Source organism: Gorilla gorilla, chromosome 5 (assembly GCF_029281585.2).
Source record: "Gorilla gorilla gorilla isolate KB3781 chromosome 5, NHGRI_mGorGor1-v2.1_pri, whole genome shotgun sequence".
Classification (NCBI taxonomy): Eukaryota; Metazoa; Chordata; class Mammalia; order Primates; family Hominidae; genus Gorilla; species Gorilla gorilla.
The window spans coordinates 187,466,968-187,484,911 of record NC_073229.2 but is presented as its reverse complement, the minus strand read 5'-3'; the positions used below and the strand labels follow the sequence as shown (position 1 = coordinate 187,484,911).

At 42.4% G+C, this 17,944-nt stretch overlaps 1 protein-coding gene across 8 annotated transcripts in view; it reads right to left on the bottom strand.

Annotated features, from left to right (window-relative positions):
• The window catches only part of PACRG (parkin coregulated), a 576,157-nt gene that overhangs the window by 154,821 nt on the left and 403,392 nt on the right, over positions 1 to 17,944 (bottom strand). The window contains exon 5 of one of the 8 annotated variants that reach the window (XM_063707991.1): positions 646 to 4,018. The exons of the other annotated variants lie outside the window; for them this stretch is intronic. Coding sequence (XP_063564061.1) covers positions 3,909 to 4,018 — 110 coding nt within the window. The 3' untranslated portion in view covers positions 646 to 3,908. Of the gene's footprint in view, positions 1 to 645; positions 4,019 to 17,944 lie in introns of those variants that run through there. 8 annotated transcript variants of the gene reach the window in all.

The window sequence follows — 17,944 nt, the reverse complement described above, 5'->3', positions numbered from 1 at the left end:
TACTCCTTTAGAATACTATTGCTGAAATGACCGAGAGAACATTCGACACCCTTATCAAAGCAGAAGAAGAACCTAGAAAGGACAAGTAATTGGGTCAATGTCACCCCTGACCTTGTAAAAGTAAATAAGATAATGTATGTAAAGAACTTACCAGAACGCTCATTATATTAAATACTGAATACAGTGGCTGAGGAAGGTAGAAAAAAATTAGTGAGTACAGAATCAGGACTAGAACCCATAATGCGAGACTCAGTCCAGTACTCTTTCCACTAGAGATTCAGCATCAGTTTTTAAAAATTGTATAAATGCAATTATAATAAGGGTAGAACAACTCTTCCTTTACAGCACATGAATTTACTTCATTTTAGCTAAAAATAAGAACTAATATAATAAATTTTATATTATAATAAATCATTTATTATTTTTAGCTAAAATGATGTAAATATATATAATAAATTATATATTATATAACATATATAAATAATAGATTAATATTATAATAAATAACAGTATTTATTCTTATCTAAAATGAAACTTTAAACTCTTTAAGCTCTAGCTAAATGCCAGATAGATATAACATTTAAATTCTTTCAAAAGGTTACATTATGTAACGCTTACAACAACAGTATGCAGTGACAATGTGGCTTCAGAGAAGTTCTCTAAGTTGCCTGAGGTCACACAGCCTGGAAGCAGGAGAACTGTGACTGGAACCAGCTCTCTCACTCCAAAACCTGTGCTCATGGCATTCAAAGAAGCTTATTCTTAAAGGCATGTTCTACCTCCAAGCAACATGATAGAGGTCTATTCAGGGAGGATCTGGATGTGGTTTCTTACATAGAACCACAGTATAATACGGCAGCACAATCAATACCTGGATTGCAAAATGGGTTTTGCAATCCCATTGCAAAAAAAAAGCTAAAGAAGCCATGTTTAGTTTGAGAGTGGTACTTAAGTCAGATTCCAAGAGCTTCCAGCACCAAAGCCCTGTGCCTGCTGCAGTGTGAGGAGGTACCTGGCACGTCAGTGTGCAATATTATTTCCTAGTAATGTCTAATTCAAGATTGCATATTTATATCATCTTAACATTGTGATGTATTAGAGAACAAATGAAACTCAGGGTTATATTTTACTATTACCTCTTCTCATTTAAAAATAATTTAAAACACAAATTTGAAAAGTTGTCCTTGCTGGGAGCTTACTTCTGAATAACTACCCGGCTTGCTGTAACTTTTAATGACACACATCCTACTGTAATTCACGTTCCCTACTTTTCTTTCCTAGGTTTTATTGCTCTTGGCTATTTGCATAAAAATGGAAGCTTTGATCTTTAAGGGTTCATCAGCTCAAACAGCTCATTCCCTATCCTAAGATGCAAGTAATGATGGGTGAAAGAGGTTTCGTGGTTCAGCTCAACCAGGCATGCACAAGCAGTTACTAAAACCCATCAGTCCCTCCTCCTCATCACCGGGATTGCTTTTACTGTAATTCTCCACTCATGCCCATCTCAATATCTTTCTCAGCCCACACATAAATCAAGGTGGCCACTCCCTGTAGGTACAATTCTTAATACAGTCAGCAGCCTCATTTTACTACAGAAGCAGAAAACACATAGGTGAAGGTCCAATCTTGTTTTCTTCATGTACCTAAGAATTTGGGAGCATTTCCCATTCTCTCAGCGCTACCACCTCACATGGTCCTGGTGAGGAATAAAAGAGGTGTTATCCATAAGGGTCTACACATGAACCCACAAATATTTTGTTTTCCATTTCTTTCCAAGAACCGTAGATCATTTCTATGGATTCTTTAGGTCCTAATAGAAAAGTCAAGAGTTAAGCCTGTCAGCTTGGTAATGTTCATTAGTTGTCAACTAAGGAGTAAACTAAACCTCATTTGTTCTTGGTCTGATGACAACTTTCATAGTGTTATTGAACACTCAAGAAAGGTTCACTGAAGAAAATACTAAGTGGCCCAAACGGTGAGGAATAGAACATAAGGAATGATAGAATCTTCCAAGCCGAGTGCTTGTGGCTTCGTTTAATTCACTAGTGGTGTAGTAAAGTGAAACATTGGTTCGTGTCCTTTTTCATTCTGAGAAGTGGCTGTTGACATCCTCAGCTGGCTGGATAACTATTCTCATATTAGTGCAAGAGCAAGCATGGGCCCCAGGAGCAGCCCACGAGCTCTGCAGCCTAATGTGCGTTCATCTGCCCATCCAACTAACATTTGTAATTCACTATGCCTGGTGCTGGGGATGCAGCAACAGGACAGACAAGTTTCCTGTTCACAGGGAACTCTGCTGGTAACCAGCAAGGTGCAATGAAGAGGGAGAGGTGACATGAGAGATGTGGTTGTAGGGACAGCAAGCACCTAGAGGGAGTGTGCCTTTCCACCTCGGAGGGTGGGTCCTGGGAGGCTTTGCAGAGGTGGTGACTTGGGAATGATCATGAGAGCTGAGGGAAGGTAAGGCCACTCAAGGTCGAAGAGCAGAACTAGTAGACACAGAGGCAGTCACACTGCTACTGAGCAAATGCCAGTGGTTTCTTGAATGTAGGCACTACTGGACGCGGGATGGAGGATGGAGACCATTATGCCCAAATAGGAAGTTTGGACTTTACTCCACAGGTAGTAGTTAGTAATTGTCAGTAGAAGAAGAGATGTGTTTTAGGAAGACCACTCCACTGTGTGGTAGGCAGAATATTCTGCCCACCACCGCCAAGATGAACGTAACCTAATTCCTGGAACCCGTGACTATGTTGCATTACATGACAAAAGGGACTTTGCAGACATGCTCACATTAAAGACCTCGAGATAGGGAGATCCTTTTGGATAATCTGGGTGGATCAAGTATAATCACGATGGTCCTTAAAGTGGCAGAGTGAGGCACAAGTTGACAGCTAGAGATGACACGAAAAACGGTCAGGGAGATGCAACGTTGCTGGCTTTGAAGAAGTTGTCTTTGAAGAGGCCCACGAGCCAAGGAGTGAAAGCTGGAAAAGGCCAGGAAGCAGGCTTTCCAGCAGAGCCCCAGGAGGGGACACGGTTCTGTGGATACCTCGATTTTAGTCCTGTATGACCTATGTGGACTTCTGCACTATTGAGCTGCAAGATAATAAATTTCTGCTGTTTTAGGCCCCCAACTCTGTAAATTTGTTTTGGCAGCAATAGAAAATAAATACAAATGTCTTGGGGAGGACTGAAGTGGGAAGGGCACGGCTCCCAAGGAGAGAGCTCCTCAGTGGGAACCCAGGCAGCAGCAGTGGAAGAGGAGGGAGTCACGGGGCGTGGGGGTCGTAGGGAGACCGCTCAGATATGACTTGTGGCGCACTGGGCTGGGGTGCTGGTTCAGGAGAAGGGCGAAGAAGAGTCTAAAACGGTCCCCAGGCTCCTCTGGTGCTCAGGGATGGAGAAGCGATGTAGGACGAGCAGCAGGCTTGGGGAAGATGAGAGTTTAGCTTTAAACATGTTGAGTTGGGAGTGACCTTGAGGCTTTTAGGAACAGATCATTCAATATATACGTCTGTGGCTCAGGCAAACTGAAATTTCGGAGTCATGAGCTTAAAGGCGGTGGCTGAAGCCCAGAGACTGGCTGACAGCCCTGATGGAGAAGAGGCTGCAGGAGCCAAGAGCCAGAGGAGACTGCGGCAGCTCAGGGCCAGATGGGAGAAACTTTCCAAAGGCAGCTTTCCGCACACGGCGGCGAGGGCTTCCTCAGGAGAGCGCTGCGAAGGGCCTCTCGGCCTGTCTCGGAGCTCAGGGAAGAGTCCTTGAAGGAGACAATTCTTAGCTTGAATCCTGAAGGATGAACTTGGAGAAAAGAGGGGAAAGGACATTCCAGACGGAGGGAACAGCATATAAAAAGGCCCCTGAACAGCGCGGTGTGTGCAGAGATCTAGAGGCGGCTGAGAAGGCTAGCAAGTAAAGCAAGAGGATGTGCGTGGGCACAAAGGTAGATCAGCCATTAGAATCTTACCTTCAGTCGGAGTGGGGTTGGGACCGGATAGAGACTCAGCTAGGGCTTCTGAAATGGACATGAGATTTAGAGTCAGCTGAGTGGATTATAGTGATACTGAAAATGAATTTTTAAAGGTACAGATCAGAAATATTTTAAATGAACTTCTTAGTTTCTGATGCTTAAAATCGTTGCAGATAACTTTCCCTGTTGCATGGCCTTAATTATGACATGGCACTCAAAAAAGTTTCTAGAGATTACAAAAAGGTCAGTAGTTTGTTGAATCTGGGCATCCTCTAACCATTAGCCAATAGGGCCTCTCGCTCTCAGAACACACAAGACCTTCCTAATCCAGGGCCTTTGCCCTAGACCAGCCAGGCTTTTCTCTCCCCAGCTTCCCATACCTAAATTTTACTCATTCTTCAAAGCGAAGCTCAAATGCTATCTCCCTCTGGAAGTGTTCCCTGATCCCTTGAGTTGGAATGACCCTCCCAGCTTCATGGAGGGAGAAGCCTCCTCTTCACTGGCCTCATCTGTAACTTCCTAGCCCAGGGTACCATTCAAGGGCAGAGGAAGCATACGTATCTTTGGAAAGGGGCCTCGGGAAGGGTCTTTCATGCCTGTTTGGGCATTCACTGGATGCCCAAAGGGGACCCAGTCACGTTAGGAAAGCAGCCTTCGCAGCAGCTGATTTGAGAGTTTTGTATAGAAGAGAGGTATGGGGAGAAAGTGGAAAGTAGGAAGAACTAGTGAAAAATTAATTCAATAATCTAGGTGTGAGGGCTTTGGAGGTCAAGGATGAGTCATTTTGCATTGTGAGTATTCCATGTTTTTTTTCCCACATTTAATTTTTAAAAAGCGCTCATCTCCTCTAAGGTAGTAACTTAACTCCCAGTGCTTCAGAGATAAGAGCTTTGGGCTTGTTTTGTTGGTGTGATAGTTTCAGCATGTCACATGCAGGTGGCCAGAGGACATAGACCATGTATGTGTGAGGCATGTGGTTCTTCCTGTAGTTGCCTGATCAAACACAGATGCTCAGTTAACTTTAAATTTCACATAAATAACAAAAACACTTTTAGTATAAGCATGTCTTAAATATTTCATGACACATACTTATATTAAAAAAATTATTTCTTGTTCATCTGAAATTCAAATTAACTGGGTATCCTGTATTTTTCTTTGTGAATCTGGCAGTCCTACACAGCACATGAGCAAGAGCAACATCTAGGCACAGAATGGAGTGATTTCTGGCAAATCAGTGTGGCTTATTTAATTCCTTTTCTCCCCCGTAGCTTTCCAGTCCTTTTGTCTGTCTCAATACTGGGGACGCCAGGATTCCTCTGGAAAGCTGCCTCACATAGGATTCTATGCCGCAAGGAGGAAGGGTCTGTAACCTTTAAGATGAACTATCAGACCATCTCCTGGAGCTGCCAAGACAGCCCCTTAGCTAATGTCCAACCTAAATATCTCGACTGCTGGCCATTTTCCTCATCATTTCTGCAGTGGCACTGGCGAATGAAGGATCACACAGTGCCCACAAGAACCTTTTATAGCCACATCCTAGGCACCTATCATGTTGCCTCTCGATCCTTCTGTTTGGCTGAGCAACCCTGGGGGCACGTCCAGCTCCGCAGAGGAGGCTGTACCAGGGCTGGCTGTTAAGGGCACCCCAATTCTGGTCATCCTGATGCCAGAAGGATCCCAGTTCTGAGACTGGGACATCCCTCCTGGGGAAAGGAGATGTTAAAACCCTCTTTCCACAGACTCTTAAATGTTGCCCTTCCCGCAGAGACATATGATCGCTGGTGCAAAATCACCGCTGTTCTTCCTCTTAGGGCCTCTCAGCTTTTGGATTCTGACCATCGCTGGGAATCACTGCTTTCTTCTTTCCAGACTGTTCACCCCACAGAGCCTTACATTGCAGCAGGAGCTGGTGGTTTCGAGGGAGACGGACTCATGCATTTTACACTCAACAGCAATAGTATTGACATGTCACGAAATAGTTGGCTGTTCTTTCAGTTGTACTGTTTTCACTTATCAAAACCTCTTCATCTTTTTCCCACACTAAATTTAATTGGTTTCTTTCTTAGTTTGTATTTATAGGATTATTGCTGTTCAAGACACTACTTTGCATTGATCTTTATTGACTTCCATTGTATTTAATTGAGTCATCCATCCAATTCGCTTGTATCATTTTGGATGCTTCAAATTGTCAAGTGAAATGGGATGTAAACCAATGTAAAAAAAATCGCCTTTTAGAAACTCCAAGAATTCACATGACTACACAGGAATCAATGACAAAATTCATCATTTTTTGTATTTTCAAATATATTACCTAATATTGCCTGTTGAATAAATTGGAAAACAATTCTGAAAGGAGCGTTTTAATAAAAACATATCTAAAATATAAATCTCCCAGTTGAATTTCCAGAATAAGGTGGATGAATGAAACAGAAGCACTGAAAATGCTCAGGGGGATCCAGGAGTGCCCACCCCTTCCCTCACAGGGCACCACACCATTGTAAGAGTAGAGTTTATTGATCAGATCGGAGATACCAAACTATTGGTATCATCTGTGTTAGTCATAAAGACTAAAAATTCCTGACTATACTTTTATGCTTAAAGGATAAGTTTCAATCTGAAGATTTTTTTTTTTTTTTTTAAAAACCAACCATTACTCAGGATAGAAAAGTTTCTACCCAACATTTAAATACAAACAAAAATTATTCAATATAGAAATTTGTCTATACATACTGTGAATTGTTTCCATTTTCTTTTATTGTCCTTTAATGATCTCATCAAGAGTGCATAATTAGTTCACTAGACTGCAAAACACTGGCTCTCCCCTGAAGCAGCCAAGCAGAATTGTTGACTAACCCTTTTCCCCTCCGGAGCTCACTACCATTAATGGGCTGTGTTCAGGAGGGAGAATGCTGGGAGACCCACAGTTAGAGAAAAAGTATGTGATCTCTGCCTTGAAGCAACAGTTTAGGGACCATCATAGCCTGCATTGACATATAAAACGAAGATTTTTCAAAATCACTTTGCCAATGTCAGTTAATAATGGCTTTCAACGCCTTCCAATATTGCTGTAAGCTGCTAGGCAGGCAGATTTTGGTGCCAATTTTCCTTCATCTGTACATATCTCTTGAAGTGCCCTTGTAAGAAATAGAATGTAGATCCAATGATAAGTTAGGAATGGAAATCTCAGAACTGAACTAAGGATGACAGTCATATCAATAGTTATACATTGAGGTCCTTCCTACATTCTAGGCTTTGTTCCATGAGGGCAAAATAGAAACAGGTGGTTTTAAAATGTTGCTGAGGGATCTAGATGTGTTAAATTAGTCAAGGGAGATACCAAGCTTAATCTTTTGGGCATTTTGGCTCTAATTAATATACAAATTTATGTTACATTAGAACAAATGATCAGTTCAAGGTGTACTTCAAAGACCCCAGATGTAACAGGATTTCGAGAGAAGTTTGTGCATTTTCTGTTAATTTAAGGCATTGAAACCATAGAAGCATTTTATTCTAAAAATAGCCACTTAATGTCCCAAAATATAATTTCCTTTTTCTCACTAATTAGTTAAAGATGAAGTAATGCTTGAACACTTCATAATCTTAAATTCACAATATTTTACTTAATTAAAATACGTAATTTAGAAAAATAATTGGCAATTGCTAAAACCTCTAATGCTGATGAGAATTGAGCTGGAAGCATTCTTTCATCACAAATTGGTACTTAAAATATAAAGTTCTGCACACAGCTGGGAAGTGCCATTGTAATTTGGCATTTATGTTCAGTAGCTATCATTAAACCAAACAAACTGAAATTACAGAGAAAAGAAAAACAGTGGATTTAAGAAGACATATTTGGGGTAGAATCTAAGGGCTCAAAAGTATAAATAGGATCTTCTAAGCATTCGTTAGGAAGTGATTGTTATGTAACATCTGCAAATTTCTAATACATTGATTCATTTCATTCTTCATTCTAGACATACAGCTTTGATAATATTTAAGTTCCATTAAAAAATTAAGGCTATGTAATTGATATTCTTTGAATCGAAGGATACTTTTTAGTGGGTAAACTCAACTTTTATTCATGATTTTAAAAGTAAAGTCATTTATGTGGCTGAATTCATGCTTACTGATGCTGATTTAAAGAAAAGTGAGATAATTCTATCTGGAATAAGCAAACCATGGATTTTGCACATTTTCCTATTGAGGACAAATAATAAAATGTCTCTCTGAATTTCCATACAACATAGCACAGATTCATGCTAATTTGCAGGAACACCAAAGAAGAACACATGCTTTGGAGGCCTTATTTGTTTAGTGGGAGGCTGTCTTTCTCAGGACTGGAACAAAAGCCTGCCGATGAGGATGGGAACATATGCAGACATCATGAAGTGTGTGTTGCTGGGGAGGGCAGGGGGAGGCATTCCAGTCTACACTATGGAATTTGCTCTCACATTTTCTCCTTGGTAACACATTAAAAAACATAAGATTTTAAACAACAGTCCAAAGAGCAAGGAATTAAAAACAACAACAACGACAAAAACCAAGATCCTGGCCAACAAATGTTTCATTCTAGTGGAGTACAATGGTGATATTTCAGCTCCACTAAATAAGTCTTTAAAATAAAGATTCTGTATATTCTTTTGCAAATAAAAGTCCAAAATATTTATCAAATTGCAGTCATGTTAAAGCAAAGTGGGTATTTTTCAATTTTCATGTCTTCTTTGAGATGTAAAAGTTTTAAAAATCCATCCATTGTTTACTTATGGTTCCTCATCAAAAATAAAGGAATTTAATATATTTCAATCTTAAGTAAGAGATTTACTTTTAAAAGAAGGTCAGAAACTGGTTTTTGAAGTTCCCAGGCAGAGCAAACACCCCAAACCAATAATAATATAGATAAAACCCAGCACAGAAAACATTACCCTAGGTCATGATTTCCAAAATTTATAATTTCAAAAATTTAAATTTAGCCAGTATTTCTTTGCCACCTACTGCTCGCCTTTCAGTGGTCTAGTGACCTTCAAGACTGTTGGATCCAGATTTCACTGGTCAAAGCAGTCACTACCAAGCGGGGTAACCGTCAATGGATCGTTACAAGTGCTGGGCTGAAATCATGACCCGGGTACGGGTAGGAGCACAGAGGGAGCAAATAATTCCACGGGTTTTCCTGTTCTTAGAGGGTAAGAGGCGGGGAACTTGAGCCTGGAAGGATTCCTGAAGAAGGTGGTATTTAATTGACTTTAAACTTCCATGGCTGGGGGATACGAGGGAGATGTTCCTGACAGAGAAGAGAACATCTTCCTTGGGGCATGGAGACGGCCCCATGGTCAAGGGACAAGGAGTGGTCCAGTGTGAGCACAGGCTAGGGAGCAGGAAGGTAAGGTCCCAGAGGGACAGAAGCCTGTAGAGGAGGATTAGAGCCAGCCAGTGGCCGGCCTGGTGTGTCCCGCTGGGATCTGACAAGTGGGACAGCACTAACTCCTACCTAGCCTTGTTTAGCTCCGGGATGCCCTTGGGGCATGCTTTATGATAACCTACTGAATCCTCACAACACTCGTATTAGCTAGATGTGATCACTCCCCCTTTGCATAGATGATCAAACTGAGGTGCAGGTTAAGAAACACGTGGTGTTACTTGGCAGGTGGCAGACCTCCACAGCCTGCGAGGTAGAGGCCACTCCGGCGTCAGGAAGAACATCGCCGGTTTGCGGGTTGAGGGCCAGGGAGAGGACTAGCAACAGGAATCCCAGTGAGAAAACCATCGAAAGAAGGATTGAACTAACGCACAGCTAGACAGTCCCGCAGGGAAAATTAAAAATGGGGAACTTTAAATTGTGTGAACTACGGAGAGTGGGGAGTCCCAGGGCGGGAGGAGTCCCAGGCATCCCTGAGTTTCCTAAAGAAATGGAAATGAGACCGAGTTTCCTTTCCGTAAGCCAACGGGAGCAACAGGACCCAGGTAGGAAACGCAGGGTGGGAAGGAGGATCTGCGCTGCTGGCAGGGAGGCCTGCACCGGGGATCCGATCCGCAGCAGGGGCTCCAGGCTGGCCCGGGGTGGGGGGAGACAGCTTCTGGAGCTCACAGGTGTTGGGTTGGGGCTGCGGGTCTGGAGTGCGAAGGATAGGAGCGCCCAGAGGGCGGAGGCTGTGCGGACACCACCCGCAGCCCGGGGGAGGGAGGAGAAGGGGCCTGCAGGGAGGCTCGCGGGGTCGGGGAGTCGGAAGGGAAAGAGCCCAGGAGTCTGGAGACGCGGTTGCTTTAGGGGGAAGTTTCAGCTCGCGGTGGATAGAAAAGCCCATGCAAAGCGAGGAGACTGGGGTTTGTTTCATCCGAAGGCCGTGTTCTCCAGGGTTCGCAGGGAAGGAGGGCGAGGCCGCACATAGACGTGGCCTTGGCTTTTCACTTTTTAAATCTACCCGGTGGAGACTTGAGCGAGGAGGGCAGACGGGCCAGTGCGCTGGGGAGGATGGAAGGGGGAGCCGGCCGGAGCCTTGGGGAGAGAGGCCTGGGGAGGGCCAGGGCCTGGGAAGCGGCCAGCGCCCGCGGGAGGCGTCCCCTCCGGAAGCTCTGCAGGAGAAGGAGGGCGTGAGGACACCAGACCGGCCTGGACTGTGCAGAAGGGGAGGTGACAGCGAGGGTTCGGTCTGCGGGAGGCGGCAGGGCCGGGGCAGGAGCTTCAAGGAAGGGGAAGGAAGCCAGCCACGGCCCTGCAGGGCCTGGGAACTGTTTCCTCCTAACAGAGCCAGTCGACAGTGACACAATTCCCTCCAGCAGGGCCTGGCTGTTTTCAACAGACGTCAGGGACATTTTTCCCCCCCGCCATAGATTTTTCACAAAACCCTCATTCACTTCCACGAGAATACTGTGCATGGATCACCGGTCAGTTGTGCAGCAGCCAGTTATGGGTTGGTGCCAAGTGTAAGTTACCAGTGGCGCTGGAATCTCTCATTGCAATTGCACAGAGCACGTTCAGGAGAGAGGAAGGTATTTCCAGTGTTGGGAGCTGCTTAGGGTCTGTGTGCTGTATGTTCTCGCATGCTCCATCTCACGCAGAAATTGACACGCAAAGTTGGAGGCAGATGGGAAAGAGCTGGAGAGGAGCTAGCTACTGTGCAGAGAAAAGCTGTGTCACTGGGACCGATTTTCCATATTCTGAGTGTTATCCAGCAGTGGAATACTGGGTATGCCACTATTTGAGTCTGAAGAGGAATGTATGGATGTTGAGGTGCCATTGTCCTGTTCTTTCATAAAGCAGTGTGTTCTCAAGGGAAGGGTGGTGGGCTTCCATGCAGCTCTCTGGCTAGAAATGTTTTCTGTGTGAGATGCGAACCTGCCCGTGATGGCCGGATGTGGCCTGCACACATTATAACAGGCTCCAGGATCGCGCCTTTCAATGAAAGTTTGCATTGGATCCCTTTGTATATCAAATTTAAATGAATTATTCAATGAAAAAAATGTAAAAATATTCTTACAGTGCATAATACATACCAGACACTGTTTTCAGTACAGTGGGAGGGCACAGAGATGACTGACGTGAAAACTCCCCTTGAAAGACTGCCTCTAATGGCCATGGATGCTCAAAACACTCAGGCTGCCAATTTGCAGCATTAAAGAAAAATCTGGTAAGAATACCCGCCCCCCCCAACACACACACTATAAGCATATGTGACTTAGTGCAAATTTCTAACACGTCTGCAGGTGGATTACAGTAGACATCGTCTTGTCCTCAGAGTGAGTTTTCTGCCTAATTTCATATTTTCAGTGGTATCAACCAGATAATGAGTATTAACCAAATGTCTACTGTGTAGAAGAAATGTATGAGGCAGCACGGAGGATTGAAAGGGGCATAAAATGCTGAAGAAACAGGCAGTGAATGAGTCTCTGTGAGTCCATTTCTATTCTGGTTGGTAAAGAAAGGTGCTAGAGGGGCATTGCCAAGGGGGTGACATCTTCCTGGGGTCTGGGAGGTGTGAAGCGTGGCTGGGATAGTGAACAGCCCAGCGTGCCCGAAAAGAAAGGCTGTGCAAGAGGAAGGTCTAGGAGAACAAAACTCTCATATTATGGAAGGCTGTAACTCACATGCCCAATACTTTTTCTTTCCCTCTGAGGAACACTTGCTAACTATTGGTGATTTGGGGGAAGACATGTGATAAAAGGTGGGTTTTAGGAAAGTGAGATATGAGGGAGGTGAACATGAAGGCAAGATTGGTGAATAGAGCTTCAGAGAAAATATTATAGTCAGAATAGAAAGAACTGCCATGTGATCACTGGAATTTGTTAGGAAATACTCTATTTTCTGCAAGATTGGAGACACTGGGATGGCAACCCAGCCTCTGAGTCTCAGTTCATTCATCTTTAAGTTGGGCATGGCAACCCTGCTTATATAGTCAGATTTCATGAGGATTAAATAAATAAGAAAAGCACATTGAAAACAAATATATTGCTATCATCCTATAAGAATGCTACATTTTCATTTTTCTATATTTGAGAAATAAATATATGTGTGTTCAATGATGCATCCATTTGTAATGCTCACATTCCTTCCTTTAATTTGGATCTTAGACATTTTTGTAATTATATACATTGAACTGTGTGGATCATATGTGCAGAGTTCAGTACATGGTCCTAAACCAATCAGAGAAGGAGACTGACCCTGCAAGCTAATGAAGGAGGATAAGATGTCCTCAAGAAACTATCACAGGAGTTGAGGCTGATAAACTTCATAAGGGGTATTCAGCTAACTGCAAAGGATGATTAGAAGAGAATTGATAGCATCCATGTGCTAACAGAATGGAAAAGGGATGAGCAATGTAGAAGCATGGCAAAAAGAGAGTTAATCAACTCCCACATGCTGTGGTCTGACCATGCGCAAGGTGGCACAATATTGCCTACATTTTCAGAGGAATATTGTGAAAATGAATAGGATATTATCTCCAAAACAATTAGAGATGTTTGGACAAAAGCCACCATGAGAAAAATTCAAGTTTATCATTTCTGAAAAGACATTTAAAAACATGTTAGTTTGTAAGGCAAAATACAAGAACAGATTGAACTTAAAAGATGTTATTAGATCCTTTGAGGAGTGAGGTTGAACACCCCATGTAAACAGAAACCATTCATATCACTATTATGGAAAGCTAACAGAGAAAGATGAACAGGATGAAGCCATTTTATTTACTTGTGACAAGAAGAGAAGGCCATTTAATAAGGTGGAACAAAAACACAACATACAATGTCAGGATTTTCTAGAAAAAAGTAGAGAGTTTCTTTTCCTTCAGACAATATGTTACACATATGGCAAGTTTCTTAGCTTGATAAACATCCACAAGTAGATAGCTTGGAGACAGATGGGAGTTTCACGACTTTGTCTTATTAATTTCCTTGCCATTAGACTGGATAACTCATAATTCAGATGATCAACTCGACTTCTGATTCTGAAAATCAACAGAAGGCACCAGGGTAAGTGGCCAAGGCTAGGAATGAAAGTATCTCCATTGCCCTTGGTAACTGCTTGCTGTGGTCAGGAAGTGGTGGTGAAAGCCAAGTCTTGGGATTCCAGAAATGGACACAAGGCTACCGACGGCATCTCCTGGTTATTAAATGTGTGTCATGCACAAAGATTTATAAAAGAAAGAAGAAGAGGGAGAACGGAAGAGTGATGATCTGGTACATAAGGCTTTTTGAACTTCAAAAGAGTCAGAAGAACTAAACAGAAGGGAGAAGACAACAGTAGAAGAAGGGAAAGCAGTAAAATGTGACTGCTACTTATACAAAACTGAAATTCAATAATTTTGAGGTTTTCACCACCAGAGACTTAATACATGTTAAAAAGGTTACATTCGTAAGTGAAGGCAGAGCCAGCAGCTCTCTCTCCTCACCGCCTCTCATCTCACCCTGCAGGTCTCCTTCTCCTCTCCCATCTCCAGTAGGCGTCAGTGCCCCCTAGACACACCCAAAGCCAGGCCAGGGCCTTCTGCTAATGTAGGTAAGTAACCTCTAACAGAAAATGGGATTCAACTGCAGGAGTAAAGATCAACAACCAAAACTTCCATGCCCGTCATCCCAGTCGGTTCAGAGGACGGATTAACCACTCCAGGTACTGACGCTTTCTGTTCTTTGTGGTGGCGCTGTCCTGTGTAGTGTGGGATGTTTAGCAGCATGGCCAGCCTTTATCCGCTGAAGCCAGTACTGTATCCCCACCCTCACTGGGAGCAACCAAACATCCCCTGGGAGGGAAAATCATCCCAGCTTGAAAACCAGTGTTCTGCATAGGACAGGAAAACAAGTGCTGTGGATAGGAAAAGGTAACCTAATGATTGCAGAATTATTGCCACCTCTGGACCTAGGGGGAATATGACCCATTGTATTTATAGTTGATGGAAGATGTAGACAGGAAAATGTACACTGCATGACTAGGTTTGATTATACAAAAGGTAACAACAAATGCTGGTGTAGCTCCTGGCATTCTAGCTCACAAATCACTTTGATTTTCATTGTCTCATTTAATCCTCATTACACTGTGAAAAGAAATATACAACCTCCAGTTTATGAACGAGAAAACCAAGGCTTGGAGTGATCAAATGATTTGTCTAAGATGTAAGATTTAGCTGGAAAGGGATAGAGACCAGAATCAAACCAAGGCATTCAGACTCCAGACTCTGGGCTCTTTTCACAAATCGTCTCTCATGGTGGGTTGGGTGGGACCAGTGGTCTCCAAGCCAGAACTCACTGAGATGTAGCATCAATAGCAGTAAAGCTCAGAGCTGAAACATGAGGCATCAGCTACCTTTCAACATCAGCAGGGCTCAGAGGGGATGGGGAAAAGAGGGTGGGAGGGGTCCCCAATCTCTCTACCTGCTCTAGTCTTTCATTACGAAAGTGATCCTTTGCAGACACAACTCCTCTGTTTTTTTCAAACTTTACATCTGTACCTGATGTTACTGCCTGGAGCTCACCAAATCAAAGGGATGCAGAGAGAAAAATGCTTATATCTGTGCTTACTTTTTTTTTTCTTTTGAGAGACAGACTCGCTCTGTCGCCCAGGCTGGAGTGCAGTGGCGTGATCTTGGCTCACTGCAACCTCCATCTCCCAGGGTCAAGTGATTCTCATGCCTCAGCCTCCTGAGTAGCTGGGATTACAGGCATGCGCCACCATGCCCAACTAATTTTTGTGTTTTTAGTAGAGATGGGGTTTCACCATGTTGGCTAGGCTGGTCTCGGACTCCTGACCTCAGGTGATCCACTCACCTCAGCCTCCCAAAGTGCTGGGATTACAGGTATGAGCCACTGAACCCAGCCTGTATTACCTTTAACATCATCCTTTACAATTTTTATTCGTGTGTTTTCATTATGCAAACGTTAGTACTGTAATATACATTACACATTACTAACACACATCGTTGCAGTAATATAACGTGTGTGTGTGTGTGTATGTGTGTTGCTTTTCATGCATAATTTTTTAAACTGATGGAGTGAGTGCATGGTCAGTCAAAAGATTTAAAAACTACTTTTCCTTTTTTTTTTTTTTTTTTTGAGACGGAGTCTCACTCTGTCTCCCAGGTTGAAGTGCAGTGGCGCGATCTCGGTTCACTGCAATCTCTGCCTCCCAGGTTTAAGCTATTCTCCTGCCCCAGACTCCCATGTAGCTGGGATTATAGGCATGCACCACCACACCTGGCTAATTTTTGTATTTTTAGTAGATATGGGGTTTCACCGTACTGGCCAGGCTGGTCTCAAACTCCTGACCTCAGGACCCACCTCGGCCTCCCAAAGTGCTAGGATTAGAGATGTGAGCCACCGCACCTGGCCTGAAAACTACTTTTCAGAAAAGATTATGCAATTATGAAACATATCCAGTTGGAAACATCATTCAACTCAAACTCAACAAGTTCCCACACCGACCTCTTGGTCTTTCCTCCCCGTCCCCTCTCAGGATCTCTTTGCCCTGAGTTTCCCACCCACCCAGGAGACCCAGCCCTGGCATTGGACGTGGATTCTTCTCTCTGCCTCACCTCCTTGCTGATGTCGCCCAGGCCTGTTGATTTCTCAGCCACACATGGTGACCAAATAGGGCTATCCTTAGAATGGAAGTTTAGTTCAATATCAAAAAAAGTATTATTGTGATTTAACAACTGTATATGTACACACAGAGTAACTACATGAATTGTGTGTTATGCATTGGCAGACATTCTGAGAAGCGGTCTGAAGGCCCTCCTGGGCTGTCCAAGTGCTGCATGGCATAAAGAAGGCCAAGAACTATGCACTAAAGCAACAAGCCGACTTCTGATGTTGTTGTTGCTGGGATCACAGGAATAATAATATTAATTCATAAGTCATTGCATACATATTGTTTCATTTAATCCTCACTACAACGTGTGAAATAAAACCTCTACTTATGCGCTGGAAACCACGAAGCAATGATGGACACCATCATCAAGCTGAGACACCTTTCCCTTCGTGGTTTGCTGAGAGTTTCCATCATGAGTAGCTGTTGAGGTGTTTTATTTTTATTTTTTTATAAACTTTTTATTACGGAATATTAGATTTACTAACACTAAGAGTTGCAAAGATAGTACAGAGAGCTCTCTGCATCCCTCACCCAGTTTCTCCAATGTTAATATCTTGTATTAAATCTTGTATTTGTCAAAGCTAAGAAATCAACGTTAACATATTCCTTTTAACTAAGCTTCAGATAGCATTTGGATTTTGCCAGCGTTTCCAGCGCTGTCTTCTTTCTGTTTCAGGATTCCACCAGGATACAGCCCTGCATTTAGTTATCAGGTCTCCAGAGTCTCCTCTGTTCTAGGACGGATTCTTGGTCTTTATTTTTCATGATCTTCAGAGTTTTGAGAAATACTGGCCTGGTATTTTGTAGAATTTCTTCAGTTGGGTTTGTCTGATGAGTTTCTCATCATGAAGTTGGGGTTATGTTTTATGGAGAGAATATCACAGGGTGCAGTGCCCTTCTCAAACCACATAGCAAGGCTCTGGGAACACAGTGATCACGTCCATTCCAAGGACAGTCCTACTTCATCCTGATCTATTAGGATTTTTTAAATATGACAACATGTTACTTAGGATTTTTACAACTATGTTCATATATTTTCTGTCTTTTGCTCTCATAAGTTATCCTACCTTCTTCTTCGATTCTTCTTTTTCAGTTCTCTGGAATAGTTTGAGAGAAAGAAATGATATTTAAATACTTAGAAAAAATTGATTGTAAAATGAACTGGGTATGTGACTTCTTTTTGGTCGGGAAGCTTTTGATTACTTATTCATTTTTTTAATGTTTATTGGCTTATTTTGGGTTTCTATTTTTTGGTAATTTATATGTTTCTAGTAAATTATTTCTTTCAACTAAATTCCGAATTCATTTGCATTGATTTATGAATGAGTTACTGTTTACTTGTGACTTTTTTCTTGTGCTCATTCTTGGTGAAACGTGTATTTTATTTGCTATTTCAAAGAACCTGGTTTTGTTTTGCAGATCCTCTTTACCATTTCCTTGACATCTGTTTCATGAATGTTTGCTCTTTTGTTTATTTCTGTTTTTGTTGCATTTACCTTGTTGCTCCCTTTCTAATTCTTAAATTGAATGGTCTACATTTATTTTCATCTAGTGCTTTAGTTTATGAATTATAAATTCATTTCAAACACTATACTTTTAGTTGTACCTTTTTTAGTTGCTAGAGAATATCATTTAAATAATATAAATTATTTAAATTTGTTGAAATTTTAATCTTCTTCATGGTCAATTTTGTAAATGTTCTAGGAGCATACAAAGGACTATCGCTACTGGGTGCAGAATTCTCTATATGTCAAAACTCACCTGTTAATTTTCTTACTAAAAAATCATCCATATCCTCAATAATTTTTTATTTGATCTGTTAGAGCTATGATCCTTTACTTTGTGGATTTGTCCAGTTTTCTTATCACTTTGTTAGCTTTTACTTTACATGTTTCTGCTATATT